At 43.9% G+C, this 16,242-nt stretch overlaps 2 protein-coding genes across 2 annotated transcripts in view; both read right to left on the bottom strand.

Annotated features, from left to right (window-relative positions):
• Positions 1-16,242, bottom strand: part of triob (trio Rho guanine nucleotide exchange factor b) — a 175,144-nt gene that overhangs the window by 156,880 nt on the left and 2,022 nt on the right. Inside the window, exon 3 of the mRNA XM_079504312.1 lies at positions 13,736-13,831. Within this exon, the coding sequence (XP_079360438.1) occupies positions 13,736-13,831 (96 nt within the window). The remainder of the gene's footprint in view (positions 1-13,735; positions 13,832-16,242) is intronic.
• LOC306924366 (small ribosomal subunit protein eS6-like) lies at positions 3,695-4,408 on the bottom strand (the record flags this gene model as incomplete). The annotated part of the gene is made up of 1 exon (XM_079502860.1): positions 3,695-4,408. Exon 1 carries the CDS (start codon positions 4,397-4,399, stop codon positions 3,695-3,697), a length of 705 nt encoding a protein of 234 aa, XP_079358986.1. The 5' UTR covers positions 4,400-4,408.

Raw genomic sequence — 16,242 nt, forward strand, 5'->3', positions numbered from 1 at the left:
CACAGAATGGCAGCGAAATGGCATGTATTAGTTTTCAGCCAACTAACTCCCTACTCCGCAGGGAAATCACAGTGAGACTGCCGTTTTGTTCACCAGGGCAGTTCCACGTAGACATTAATGTAAATCTATTCGTTCAATTAAAGTGTTGATCAAATGCAAATTTCTCGTTGTCTTTGTGATTAAATAATGCAAGCGCCAACAAATTGGTGCTTGCATTCCTCGTTTCCCCCTAGTACATGCACCACGCGCCAGACCAACTGATCCAAAGAGTAGCATAAAGAGGGGCTGACAGACAGGCCATAGGATATTCTTATGCAACCTCAATGAGCTGTGTGGGTGTGTGTGTGTGTGTGTGTGTGTGTGTGTGTGTGTGTGTGTTGGAGCCCCTGGGGGCCATGGCTGCATGTGTCTGTGACTGCTGTTCCGAATAGCTAGTCTTTAAAGGAATACAGAGCATCCTGGGAGGCCTATGGCTTCAGGTACTAGATCCAGATGTGTGGGCTGTGTTTTAAGTAGTAGGGAGAGGGAGAGAGGGGAGTACGAGGGGAGAACAGCGTGAGATACTGGTTCCTGGTGTTTATTGAGAGAGTAGGATTTCCTAACTTACGAGTCCGACTCTGTTTGCGCCAACTACTTAAAACGTAATTGTAATTGTTTGTTTTATGTACTGCTGCTACCCTAAACAGGGCTGTTACGGGGGGTTAAAGATGTGTATCTCAATGGAATTGAGGATGCTACAAATCTCAATGCTCCTGTATCCACAAGTTTCAGTGTCCCATGAGGCCTTGCATGAATTATGTCATTCAATTCATTTGAGTGATCTGCGTCAGTCAATAATAATGTTGGAACACAACTTGACAGAAATCTGGAAAAGGGCCATTTTAGTCTGCCTACTTCCCTACAAGATCTCCCTACCTCGATGGCTCTTTCTTGACACTTGCTCTAGCTGTACTACTACAGCCTACTACTGTATATCCCGTCCTGTGTTTCATTCTTACTGGCTGCTGTGACACCTGGCTGCATTCAACTGTGTGGAGGGAGATCTTGTAGGCAGGGTAAGTAGGCAGACTAATGTGACCTTTTCTTTTTTGTTCTGTCAAGTTGTGTTCTCACATTATTGTTGACTGATTTGATCCCTCGAATGAATTGAGAATGGCAGCGAAATGGATTAGATAATCTAATAGGGGAAAAAAATGGGCGAAGAAAATTGGGGAAGAGCTAAGGAAGGGAAGAGGGGCGGATGAAAAGCAGATGAAAGCCGAGTGGCTCGTATATGAGTGTTAGAGGATGGTAAAGTTAAAAGACTCACACTCACACCAACACAGACATGATGTCTTTGACCTCAGCAAGAACTCTATCACTGATCTAAGCTAAAGCACATATTTAGTGCTGGCCGCTGGGCGATCAATATTGTGGTTATTTCCCCTGATTCGAATTAATGAACGATTATTTAATCCACTTTATGTAAATATTACAGGTTCGCTATTTTTGCACACCACCATTATACAAGGAAGTATATTGCAAGGAATCAGATCAATAATACAGGGCTTAAAGGGAAACTTCACCCTTTTTGCAAAAAAATTAATGACGTTTAGAAGATTGAATTAGAACACTTTCCTGGGGGTCTTTATGCAGTGAGCCCAGTGACTCTGATGTCATGGACACTGGGCTCACTTACTTCCTAGACTACATCAAGGAAGATTAGAGAAGGAAGTGACATGGTCACGTGCGCCATGACACTTTCATGGGAGCCAAATCTCGCACCGGAAGTTACATGAATACAAAGCAGTGAATGCAGCCGGCTGGACCAGCTCAACATTATTTATGAACCATTGAGACCTTTGTCATATAATCGGTTCAGGCCTATAAAAGAAGACATATCACAGCTTGTTTTCTAATCACCTGCTTTTCGATGTGCACAGAGTGCACAGTACATCATTTTATTTGAGGATTTAAACAGCAGCAGGTATCGTTTCTGTTCTGGGGGTATCGCGAGATTTGGCTGCCAGAGAGGAAACGGTGGACAGTCTCGCGATACTTGGCACGTTCAGAAACTTACTTTTTGCTCTTTAGATACCTCTATAAAATTACACAGTGTACACATCGAAAAGCAACACAGCAGACAATGTGTTACATGTCTTCTGTTATTTGCCAGAAGCGATTGCTTTTCAAAATATCATTCAGAAATAGTGTTTGTTCATGAGCTGGTCACAGAGCTCTCATTGACTCCAGTGCATTCTGCCGAACTTCCGGGTGCAGTTTGGCTCCCATGGTGCGACGAATCTGCCGTCTGGAATTGCACGATAGCGAAAATGACGTTGGTGACTTTACCTCCATTTAAAGGACAACTTCAATTTTTTTCAACCAAGGTTCATGTTTTAGGTTGTTGTTAGAGAAATTAAAAGATGAGTGTAATTTTTTTTTTCCATTTGCTGCTTTCTTTCGTTTTAGGGATTTTAGCTGTTTTTGACAGGAGGGCGGGGGCATTCGAACATGGGGCTAAGCGATTTCTTTTTTTATTATTTACTATAGTCCTACTAGACCCCAAGAAATTACATTTGGTCACAAAAGATCACGGGATCTACTGAATGTGTCAAACTGACATATTGAGCCTATGACACACAATGTGGCTTCCCCCCAGTAGGCCTCCTTCACATTCAGTAGATCCTGTGATCTTTTGTGGCCAGATGTAATTTCTTGGGGTCTAGTAGAACTATAGTAAATAATAAAAAAATAAATCGCCATAACATTTTGTAAAAAAAAGCCCCATGTTCGAATGCCCCCACCCCCCTGTCAAAAACTCATTAAAACGAAAGAAAGCAGCAAATGAAAAAAAAATTACACTCATCTTTTAATTTCTCTAACAACCTATAACATGAACCTTGGTTGAAAAAACTAAAGTTGTCCTTTAATATACCTTGGACTACATGTTGTCTCAGTAAGACAGCGCTCCCCCTATCCACAAGGAGGAGCAGTGCACCATATCTAAAACCACATATTACACACATAAAGACCCCCAGGAAAGTGTTCTAAATCTTCTAAAAGTCATTAACAGATATTTTTGTGTCCCTTTAAGTGGTTAATCAGATTTTTTTTAAATCACACCTGTGTGAAGTCAGGGGCGCTCTTAATACAGTTATACATCATCACATTCTGGCCAATCCGAAATTTTCACATTGATTCGTTGATATCTATATTAGCACCGCAGGGTGGGACGTGTGGACACGTCTTAAGTTTTATTTTTTATCGACATATAACAGGATAGATAAAATACGTTTTTTTTAAAAAAACATTACAGCGGCCGTTGTTAGGCAACACCTTGCTCAGCCGCTCCCGGACCTTAATGGCTGTGCGCGCAGCCATTCACTTCCTGGTTTACGGGCCGACAAACTTATTTATTTACTCGGGAATCTACGCTGCCTCCGTGAAGATTGATCAGAACGCTGATATCAGATCTAATTTCTGATATCATCATGCATCTCGTTTAGCATATTATTAACGCTTCTAAAGAGAGATCAGTTTTACGCAGGCGAATGGAACATTTCACCTCACGGTTTTGGGGGGAAATGAAAGGCAGGAGTTTTCAGAGTAAAATCTCCCTCATCTGCTTGGCACTCTAGCACCTTTATTCTGAAAAATGGCACCCAAATTGTTAAAATTGTCTTTTTTTTATATTTTTATTTCTTTCAGCAGATTATTTGTTTTTCTTCTGCCTGGACTTCTGGCGCCTCTTGGCAATTTGTTCCTGTCGCTTCGCCTCCTTCTTTCTTTTGTTCAGCAGTTTGTCATACTCGGAGGCCTCTTCCTTGTTTTTCTGGGTACGCCTTCTCTTCAGGGCAATGCGGCGCCTCTTGTGTTGCAGCACACGAGGTGTCACCAGCCTCTGGATCTTGGGAGCCTTGCTTCTCGTCTTCACTTGTCTTCTAATGACATACTGTCTCACATCGTCTTCCTTCGTCAGGTTGAAGAGCTTGCGGATCTTGCTGGCCCTCTTGGGACCCAGGCGGCGTGGTATGGTGCTGTCAGTCAGTCCTGGAATTTCCTTCTCACCTTTCTTGACGATGACCAAGTTGAGAACGCTGAGGTTGGCATCGACAATACAACCACGGACAGACTTGCGCTTGCGCTCGCCAGTCCTGCGGGGGCGGAAGCAGGAGTGGCCCTTGCTGAGCAGCAGGCGCACACGGCCTTGGGTCAACACACCCTGCTTCATTGGGAAGCCCTGTTTGTCGTTGCCTCCACTGATGCGCACCACATAGCCTTTCCACTCATCACCCAGGGGGTCGGCAGACACCTCACTGGCCATGCGTTTCTCGTAAAATGTACGAAGCTGTCTTTCATCGTCCACTTCTATCAGCTTCTGACAGCCAGTGGCTGGGAACGATATGTTCAGCTTCATTTTGCTAAACTGCCACGGAAAAGAAAATGGATAATGGGAGGGCGGGCCTTATATGGTTATTGCTGCGTCAGAGTAATGTCAGAGGTCCCGCTGCTATGCCCAAATATGGAGTGTGTTGTCTAACCTCAATGTGTCATCATGGCATCAGCTGCAAACAAATCAGTCAGCTCCATATATGGGAACAAAAAGGGGCATACCTACCCAGATATGGGTATATACTGATGACATCAGCAATCTAAACATGGGCATAACAGGAACAAGGACTGACAGAAACAGAGATCCAGTTGTCCAGAGGCACAGATCCGACCGCTATGCCCATATATGGTCATGTGCAATTGTGCATATATGGGACCAAACTTGAGGGAGTCCTTGACTGCCGTCGAGTCGTTTGGACATTCAGTTGTTCAGAACCTCTAATTCAACCAATATGCCCATATATGAGCGTTCCAATAGATGGGCATACTGATTACATCAGGGCGCAAAAGGGACACAGATCTTAAAGTGAGGAAGGCACTTGCATGCATGGAGGGCCCTGAATGGCATGGCCAGTGTATGGAACTCCAACCTCCCCCATCAAACCAAACTCAGTTTCTTCTATGCGGTAGAGTCTGTTCTTCTATATGGCAGTGAATGCTGGACCCTGAAGCCAACCCTGCAGAAGTCTCTAGATGAGTGCTACACCAGGATGCTGCATGCAGTACTTAACACCCTGAGCGGTGTTCTCCGTTCAATCAATTAGTAACGCCCAGCGCTCAGGCCGGAGATTGATAAAAAGGACGGAGATTATTGATATAAAAACCGATCGCATCGCTCCACAGGCTGGGAGCGTCTGTTGCGCAACATTCAGTTATTTCCCGGTGGGACGTCATCGAAAATGTTCCCCCCCATTTTAGCCGACGAGACCGAAAGTCTTAAAACTTGAATAACTCTTGATCTAAATCATTCCGTCCAATTCTAAGCAAAGATTATGTGTTAGACTGCCCATCGCGGTCCCGTTGCTAGTTGCGTTAGAATTAACTCATATACTGCCACCTGCTGGACGCAGAACCAACCGCAGACTGCCGAACAATTTTCAGTGTAACACACGCTGGACTCACCATGCTGTTTGGGCTTCCGTTGTTGATGCTAAATAATTAGCGTCAATGCTAGCGAGCTATAATGAAGCCATCCAGAAAGCGCCAATGTTTCCATCTAAACCACCGGATAATCAGAAAAGACCTCCGAACATTGTGCATTTTATTCAAACCATGGAGAGCTCCGTAGATTAGGAGTTATTCAGCTTTTTAGTCAGCCTGTATAAAGGGATGCGGACCGCAGCGAGGTTGCGCAAACCGGTCTAGGATCGCTAAAGAAGGAAAGGCCAAGCCAAAAAAATAAAAAAATAGAAATCAGCGATCCGGTTTGATATCAATAATAAAGCTTATCAGACGGATCAATCTGCCAAGAGCAGTTGCCGGTTGGATTCCTTGTGGCGGAGCATTACGTCACAAGCAGTATAAGTCTGTTAATCATACCTCCCGTTGCTGTCGATTGCCTCGGGAGTGTTTTGGCTACATCAAGCTACTTCAGCTACATCTGGGATAGCACCTGGTCCGTCGCTAAATGTGCTCCGCTGCTATAAATCGCTGGGCGCTCTGATTTAATGGATTAAATAACCCCAGGCATTCGGGGTGTTAACATCAGCAAGAGTACACGTTACCAACAAGAATCTGTATGATGGATGGACAGATGTATGGAGAACGGGATGACTGGAAGCAACGATGGAGGGCTCGTCTGAGGACGACCTAGAGAGAGACAGACGCGTACAACGGGGACTCTGACAAAGCCCCTATGACTCTCAGACATATCGGTCGAATCAGCAGTGCGACTCTAACATATAAATGGCAACAATGAAACACATAGATGTATAAAAAATATGGTTGCTGGGGGCGTGTTTTCTCCTCTGCGTCATCAGTACTCATACCCTAGGTGCAGTTGGCAAAAGGGCCTTTCCGTTTGGAGTTCGCATTTTCTCCCTGTGTTCCTTCCACAAGCTACGTCCAACCGGGGAATCTCCCCCTCCCTGTCAGGTGAAAAGAAGCAGCTTAATTGGACTCAAACTTGAAGGAAGCATGAGGCCAGTCTGTTGCTCTCCCCAGGTTGGTAGAGGGAGTGTAGGTAGAGCCCAGGATTACATGATTAGACAATTGACACTGGGTAAAAAAAAATGGGTTACAAACATTGCAGGATAAAGAAATATATTTACACCTTTTTTTGCAGGGAAAAGAGTGGGAGGAGGTGATGAAAAAGGGAGAAATAAAGATAAACGAAAAAATAAAAAAGGATGACTCAATCATAACTGCCAGGTGCAGCAAGCTCTCATTTATGAACATCTAATATGCAGCAATACGGCTTCACGTTGTGGCGTTCAGAGAATGGGTTTTATGCTGTTCAGACAATGGGTTTTATGGGTAAGTCTCCCATTGGCTTAGAGGCAGCCTAGAGGCATCTTAGAGGCAGGCAGGCAGCCAATCATGAAAAAAGTGTCTACTACGGTCGCTAGTAGAGAAGTAGAAAATGTAGCCCAGGCTGCTTTTCAAACAGCACCACAAAAATGACAGTGGGCGGCAGGTTGGTGATTTATACCTCTGTGTGTAAGTGTGCGTGCGTGTGTGCGTGGTAATGAAGCTGTCCCCCAGGCTACACTTACCATCCTACAGACACATTATCAGCCTATTGGAATTCCTGGTTATTGACATCAGGCTACAAGTCAATATCCTTAGTATGTATGGTGGTATGTCCATCTCTGGTTCCTTTCCAACCACACTGACTGCCATAACTGTGGTCATTTTCAGCAGTCTGTTTATCACCCGACTTTCAGTAGTAGGTCAAAAATGTGTTCACTGACATACGTTAGCAAGCAATACTCTTCATATGTGAACTGTTTTATAGTACTGTGTGTGTGTGTGTGTGTTCAAGGTGGACTATCCACTATCCCCCCACACACACACACGAAATAAAGAAAAACATATTTTCGTTTTAAACAAGGGCAAGAGCTGGCCTCCTGTACTGTACATATGGGCACAGGCCATTTAACAGTGCGTGCAGTGCCAATATGGGCTTATATTCTGTAACTCTGACCAACTGGCAATTACTGTAGGCCGTCCATGGATATAGCAGTAAGGTTTCGTCCTCAGAGTAGGGTGCATTATGCAGGGTGCACTCCACCCAAGCCTCAGCTCTGTAATTTGAAGGGCTGCTTGTTGCTCCATGTCATGTTCTCTCTCTCCCTCTGACTAGCTTCATTTGCCTCTTGCTGTTCTTCACTCTTCCTTCGACTCTCAGACATATCGGTCGAATCAGCAGTGCGACTCTAACATATGAATGGCAACAATGAAACACATAGATGTATGAAAAATATGGTTAGAAATGTATTTCTTCTGGGGCACGGTGGCACAATCGGTAGCGCTGTCACGGTCACCTCACAGCTACAAGGTCCTGGGTTTGATTCCTGCTGTAGGCCTGTGCTGGGGGCGTGTTTTCTCCTCTGCATCATCAGTACCCATACCCTAGGTGCAGTTGGCAAAAGGGCCTTTCCGTTTGGAGTTCGCATTTTCTCCCCGTGTTCCCTCCACGCGCTACGTCCAACCGGGGAATCTCCCCGGTCTTGCTGTTCTTCACTCTTCCTTCGTTAATGTGTCTCGATCATCTCCACGTTCCATGCATCGAAACTGCAACAACAGTATTATTGCCATACATCTTACAGCATGTGCCGTTTCAGTCCTCTCCTCCTTCATGTGATTATGTAAGACTTGTGTTTCTGCTTGGGTAGCCTAGATAATGTTAGGTCATAATGCTTGGGTAAGTATTACCGTGTTAGCCGGTAATACAGCATCCTCCACTCTGTGACTGTGCTCCCATTCCTGCCTACATGAGCACAGGCTACTGGGTTCCCTTTGAGCTCAAAGACCTGCTGTGCTGTCAATACTAAAACTGCTGTGACGCAAGCTTCATTGATCAGAGTCAGGTCGTTCAATATGATTTAAATTAATATATGTAACACATTTCTGACCCATTTCTTCCATAGTAAAATAAATTCGTATTTTCACATTATTTTGCATTCACTCTAAATGGATCTTGAACATTCATGCTAACACACGTGCAGCATTGCACTCTGTAACCCTTCTATTCCTCTTAAGACAGAACCACAATATGAATGGGCACAGTAATTTAATAACTTACATTCCTGCCCATCAGTTATTCTCCTGGTAGAAAAACACAATTATTTAACATTGCAGACTACCAAAACACCCATAAACGTATATAGGAGCTTGAGGCGCCTGTCTGCGATATTGGAGACCGGACAGGAATAGAAGCCACTTTCACATAGTAAACACTAGATCTTTGTAGGAAACCAATGCCCGGCTAAGCCACGGGTGGTATGACTGATGACCAGTATCTTATGACCGATGCTCTTATGAATGAACGGGCCATGGCTCTCATATGCAGACAAGTTGTCTTCACAGTTATTTAATACTATATGCTGTCAAAGGTACTCTTGCTTTTACATCAATCACGTTTCACAGCACAGTTCTTTCTGGTATAGGTAGCACTGCCCCACAAAATAGCACTGTATGCATTGTAATGGGTCCTGTGGCTGCATGAAAAGTTCAAGCTGTCCATGAATTGTTATTTATTATGGCTAGTCCAAATATGTTTTTTAGTTAAGACTATGTTTCCATGTCCATGCTCATGTTTGATATAAACATGTAATGCATTTAAAGATAGGCAAATTAATTCATAAGTAATTGTATTTTATTCCAGGGTGAAATGTGATTTAATACCTGACGATTTAGGTCATATGAAGTAGTGTGGTAAGCTATGAATAGAAGGAAACAGCGCCAGCTTATTATACGATGCAGGAGTATAAATGCTGCTCAGAAATGTTTAATCTATTCACTTTCAGAGTTGTGCAAAGGCAAAAAGACTACCTAAAAGAAACGGTAACACTCATCATGGTCACTTCCAATTTTACACAAGTAACACAACACATCTTGGTGGAATAATGCATAGAAAATAATTCTGTCAAATAACTTATTAATTCATCTTTCCAATCACATAATTCCTGCCGCCATTAATTAATCCCTCGATTGCGTATTGCCATGGTTTAATCACGCGTGACACTTACTTTGAAGAGCCAAATATCCGTATCGCATTTTACTATGAAACCATTCCGTGTGTGTTGACGAAGCTGGTGCTCGTTCTCTCGGTCGGTGGTGGAAAAAGTGGACCGCGAGTATCACAGCGCCTGCTACAGGCCGTTGAAAACGCTTGTCTGGGACAAAGCGACCCCTGCAATGTCGCTTCTGTGAGATAAAGCCGTCTGAAAACAGAGCCGGCAATGTAAGTGGATGCGCGCGCATTTTCAAAATGGCCGCGCCCATTGGGTCAGAAGCATAACAAAGCTAACGGACGGTAGATTTCGATACGATCGTATTAAAACATGCATTAATGAATACATCGCTGTTAAAACGGCTTTTCCGTTTGTGGCAGGCCACAAGATTCTACGTGTTAAAATTCCTATGTTCCCGGCAGGCCTCGTGTTAAGTAAGTTGCTGCGAGAGTGAGGTCTAGCCAACACCAATCTGCATGTGATTGTGTCATGCATCCTTTGTTTTTATAATGTTCTGACAATTCGAATATTGTAGACCTGTCTTGATGCTGACCTGGTATTACCTATTGTACCTACCTATTGTAATTAGTACAGCTTGAGACTATGATTTGAGGTTCAACCTATCTATGTATATGGTTTGTACCAATAAAAGAAATGCTCGGCCACTATCTTCTGTCTGATATACAATACTCGTACTGTATGAATTCAAGCAATACATTTCTGGCTGATCCAGAATTCCCCAATCATTTACTGCCACTTTCATCATGTCCCATTAAAGATTCTCCCAGTATCGTGGTATCATGCTGTGTATGGGCTCTCAGTAGCAGTCAGCAGGATGCCATTGAGCTATGACTGAGGCCTCACTCAGGAAAAGAGTGAGAAGTAAAACATGCTCAAACTTTGAATGATGTTGGAATGTGTTTCAGGCGGCTTATTTCCCATATCCAAGTCCAAGTTGCCAAGAATGCTTATGAATGCATCTCAATTTCACGTGGTACAATTTCTGGATGATAATTTCCGGATCGGGCCTTTAAGCCACAGCATGAGCAACCAGGGAGTGTGACTCAGTGGACGAACTGTGCTCCACAGCAACAGTGTGGGATGCAAAGATGGAGTGCCATCTGTTCCCATCAGTGGTCCTCCTGAGATTAATCAAGAAGAGAGGAGAAGCATTTTCAGGAGATCATTTGGATAGACTGCCTTGTGATAGTTATGGGTCCAAGTTTTGCATGAATCTGAATGATATTTTGCTAACTAGTGTGTGCAGTTCCTTTCTTTTTTTTCTATTGCCTTGAGGGGTGGAGCCTTATGACCTTGATCTCAGCTTAAACCACCCCTGCTGTAATCTTCATTACCCACTTGTGTGATTGAGCCTGATTTAAACAAGTCACAATTTCGGTTACTCAGCCAGGTGTTCATTCATTAATCTTTCGATTAACCAATAAGCCCCCCATGACAGCCACCTCGTTACCCAGTTAGTCGATGCATCCAAAAAGTCATCCAACCAGGCAGCAACTCAGTCAGTCGGTCGGTTCATTAGCTGGTCAGAATTTAGACAGAATGGCAATCTGTCAGCCACCCATCCTCACAGCCACCCAACCATCCAATCAGTCATTTGGAGTATTTTACCACAGGTTGTTTTGGTCTCTGAACTTCAGTGACTAATTAGGGCACTACAGTGCACACACTCACGCACGCACGCACACACACTGACACACACGCACCCCTAACGGTTTGGAAGCAACATAGCTGGGCAGCTGTGAGCGAAGACTTCAACACTTGACAAACCAGGGGTTAAAGAGAGAGAGAGGTGCCCGCTTTTACAACTCATACACAGTAAAATCCTGTTAATATAAGACACTGAGACACTCTGTTAAGAGTTGCAAATGGATCAAATGAGTGTGTATAAAGAGAAAGTAACTGGATGACTGGATGGATTGAATGGATAAGCGAATTAATGGAAAAATAGATATGTATGTCTTGATTTATAATGAAATGGATGAGATAAGAAATTCCTGTTATATCGCACTTGCTCCTGACTAGCTACTAGCTACTAGAGCGGAAGGATCGATGGCAAGTAAACAAGACCCCAGGACTCTTTTGTGTTATCCTTTTAGCCTAAATGTCTGTGCTGTTTACATTTCTGACTAATAAAGTATTCAATCAATCAAATGGCTGTTAAAAAAAGTAATGCAGGTATAATATACATATATACAAATATTTACTCATATCAGAAATATTTTGAATATCTGAATTGTTGTACTTTCTATATTCCCTTTCCTGAAAACAGTGAATGATGGTAGCTTGTACGAAAATGTTTTACCCATGTTTCTTTACACCTGTAAAACTGTGATACTGTGACAATAAAGTCGGATTTGATGAAATTATAAAAAAAATTACGTTTGAACATGAGCAGAATTGGAGGATAAATCATGTGTATTACCATAGTTACTTAATTAACATGGAGAATTGATACTGCCAGATTAATAACAATACAATGCTTATAAGTACCACTTCATGAATTGATTGGCCTGTCTGCATATCAATTCCACGTTCTATGTAGTCAACACTAGCCCATCAGCTATATGTGCTAGAAAACTTATTCATTTTTCTTCATATCTTAAAAATGTTTCCTGCAGTCTAACCTATTTCTGTCTTCACCATGAATACTGTATGAGCTGCGTTTGCCGCTATATAAACATTCAAGAAAAGAAATCCAACTTCACTGTGTGCCAACTTTCCAGCCTGATATAACACAGCTATAGGAAAATAAACTGGCACACACCCAACCACCCATCACGCAGACTGTAGCATTTAAATACAATCCATTTTGACAACATTCCTAACCGTCTGAAAGCAGAGGCAATTTCTGCAGTCAAATGTGTGATTTTTTGTATAATTAAACATGTATTAAGTGTGAGTGTGCGTGCGTGCATGTGTGTCGTGTGAGACCTTGGTCTCCCCAAAGGTGTACAGTGTGTGTGTGTGTGTGTGTGTGTGTGTGTGCGCGTGTGTGTCTGTTCCTCCACATGTGGTCATCAGTGCAGACTGTGAGTAGCAGACCCTGAGGCACCAGGTGTCAAAAGACAAACAGCTGAGGGACAGCTGCCTGGTCTTCTGGTCTACCCTGGTGGTGTGCATCAGAGTGGTGGTCCCACACTTACTGAGACCTCTTCCTCCCAAACCAGAGTGCTCAACTGTGTCTTAAGCTGTCCATGACCTGATATAATGTGCATCAGATTAGGTGAAGCTAAAGCATGCTTGCCGACTCTTAACCTATTTAAATTAATTCGTTTTTGTTCAACTTTGGCTAGGAAATTAGCCTATGAAGTTCCACAGTTTAGGCTAGCTAGACCAACAATGAGCTACAATAGTTATTATCACTACTTAAAGCAACACTTATCTTCATCTTTAATTTGCTATCCATTTAATTTGCTATCCATCGGAGCTGCATATTAGTTGGACATGTCAGATTCTGGAGTGGTGACTAATAGGCTACCTTGTGTTTATGTTTGGTGACGTTTATGGTAAGTGTAATGGTAAGAGAATGGCCAGTTTTGGTATAGTGATGATGTCTGGTGCCATCATATTATGCTAGAAAGGCATGTGCTGATGACCTGGCCTCTATCTGTGAGCATCCGATATGAACCTACACATACAATATACTGGATATGTTTTAATCTCCAATCGATTCAGTTTAAAGGAACAAAGTGTTCGGCTTGCAGGTCCAGCTGGGTTCGTGACGGATACATTGAGAAGATACGTAGCCTAGTACGCATTGGGGAGACTTTAACATTACGCCATGGCAATCCAATGTGTCATTGTCAAAACGACATCGGGGACGTATTATTGGGACCGTTTGGACGGTTGTCACAGACGCTGCATGCGAAATGACCATTATCAGCAGACAGACGGACTCAAATACGAACCAAACCAAACCCATTTTCGACTCCGAGTGTACATATAGAACCAAATGGACCGTTATTTGGTTCCATTCGCACACTCTCAGTGCTAAATGATTTCACTCAGGATTTTACAGTGCAGTGTGGTGTGTCGGGGAGGCAGCCAGTGAGGCACCTATGGCTATGCTATGCATAATGCATCCACATCCGTGGATGATCATTGTAACAATAATGTGGCAGCTGACAACAAACACATCGATGGTTTCATTGTGACTTTCTTACCGGATTTGAAAAACGCCGCTATGTCTGCGGCGTCCTTCGCAGCCTCATCCAGCCCCTCTCCTGCGCTCATCGCTGCGATCACAGTAAATATATCCACTGAGAAGAAGAAATCCACAAAGGTTTTGTTGTGTCAGTAAATGGGAAAGGCAACGTCTTTCATTGAAGCGGTCCGGGTCTAGTCTCTACGGTGTTATCATCATCACAGCACGGATGCAATACGTCGTTCTCCCCTCAATAAACGAGAAACCTCCATTTTGGCCCCGACGAGGAAAATTCTTACGACCGATCGGCGGGCGCTCCCGAGTGGGGACGTGAGGGGAGTGATGGCGAGGGAAGGCGGAGGTACTGAAGAGGAGGATCGGAGGAGAAGGAGGGCTATTCCTTTTCAAAGGGAGGTGGTGGTGGGGGGTGTGAGGGGGATATCCTGGGATTCCGTTTTGGGTTTGGTGCATTGTGCGACACAGCCCCTCAACGTCACCGCGATGCTGATGTGATGCGAGCAGCCCACTCTACATCTGTATGAAATAAAATCAATTGTGATAACGTGTTTTGAATTTCAGAAAGCAATTAAAAGTTTGGTCGATAGGCAGACTAGACAGCTATTTATCATAGTCAATGTAGCCTATTCTGGATGCTGGTATAACGACGATTGTCATGAAGTCATTTGCCCTATAATCAATTCATCCTCAGCATGTGCAGTTAATTCCTTTGTTGTGATACACTGCTGCCATCTGTGGGTTGATTTGATGTCTTCCTTTATTGTCGTGTGTGTGTGTGTGTGTGTGTGTGTGAGAGAGAGGGGGGGGGGGGGGGATAATTGAAATGTATGACCAGACCAACACACACTGCAGCACCAAAACCACATCATGTGGGTCGGGCATGTGATCCGTATGCCAGCCCACCGTCTACCCTGACAGAAACTCTATGGCCAGCTTCCAGATGGTCAAATGTCTGCTGGGGGCCCAGGAGGGACCACCCTCCTGAAGAAGTGTGACATCAAACCACCAGAGTCCCTGGCTGTTGATCGCCACACCTGGAGCTCTACCTGCTACAAGGGATTCAGGGAATCACTCGTCTTCAGGACAAGTTCACAGAGAGGAGAGTACAGAGGCGTGCATGAGGCACCAACATGCCAAAGCCCAAAGGACCACTGACCACCACTGCTGCCTTCCCCTGCCCCTCCTGTGACAAAATCTGCGGATCACACATCTGTCTGTGCATAGCCACCTGGCTATGCACAGGCGACAGACACAACCACAACTAGATAAAGTGCCCCTCGGGGCACAGGTCTCCACCAGGGCAGGTCGCTGGTGGCGCTCTAATAGGCCAATGTGAAAAGGGTGCCATTTCTTCTTACGCCTTGGATGGCAATTGGATGATTTGAGGCATTTTGTTCCAGAAATGTGTTTTGCAAAAATCCACTTGTTGGTGGCGCTATAACAGGCCAATGTGAAAAGGGTGGGATATATTCCTCAGACTAGTAGGAAAGTCTGAAAGATTTAACATAAATTGCACGCTGCGTTCATGATTTGAGGATTTTTGTTCAAAACGGGCCAATCCTGCAAACTTTGAAAGCCAATGTTAGCCAATTAGGATGGAATATGAAATATCACACATGACTATAGAGCGTCACAGTCCCGCCCCTTACCATGGACCAGGAAATGATTCTCCGTTCATTTTCCTCATAGACATTTCAGAAAGTATTTATTTAAAGACGTTTACGCCGCGGACAAAGCCAACTCGAGTCGTGACAAATCATGACAACAAACACCATTTTTGGGGCCGAAAAAATAATTAGAAAGAAGAAAAAAACGGCAGGTTACAACACTTTTTTGGTTATTTTTCTTCTTTGTAATTATTTGTTTGGTCCAAAATATTGTTTGTGTTGTCATGAGTTGTCACAACTCGAGTTGGCTTTGTCCGTGGCGTAACCGTCTTTAAATAAATACTTTTTGAAATGTCTATGGGAAAAATGCATTGGGTTTCATTTCCTGGTCCATGGTAGGGGGCGGGACTGCGACGCTCTATAGAGATAGTGTGTAACGATTTGCGGGAGTTTTGGACAGAATCTGGAGGAGTAATATTAAAAAAAAGTTTTTCAAAAGTCGGCCTCCTGGTGGCGCTATAACAGGCCATTCTGGAAAGTTTGAGGCAGAGGTTCATCGTTGGCATCCAGGGAGTGGGTGTGCAAAATTTGGCATCGACCGGGTTAACGGTGCCAGAGATTAGCTACGGACGGACGCACGTGCGCCTTCGACCTGGTGGAGACAATAATCAACTCATAAATTCTATTTGGAGTGATGATTCTATTTGAAGTTGTGATTTGTGAACTTGTAGATCAGCTAAGTTTGCTATTTTTGCCCAAAAGTGCCCTCTTACGGGATTTAAGCCCCTGCCTCTCTAACGCTCTCTGCACGTCCCTGCTTGTGACTTCAACTTGTTCCTGTTTGCAGATGACTCAGCAGCACTTACTGCTGGTCTCAGACAGGAACAAACTGCAGGTTGAA

Source organism: Electrona antarctica, assembly GCF_951216825.1.
Source record: "Electrona antarctica genome assembly, chromosome: 6".
In the NCBI taxonomy this organism is placed as follows: Eukaryota; Metazoa; Chordata; class Actinopteri; order Myctophiformes; family Myctophidae; genus Electrona; species Electrona antarctica.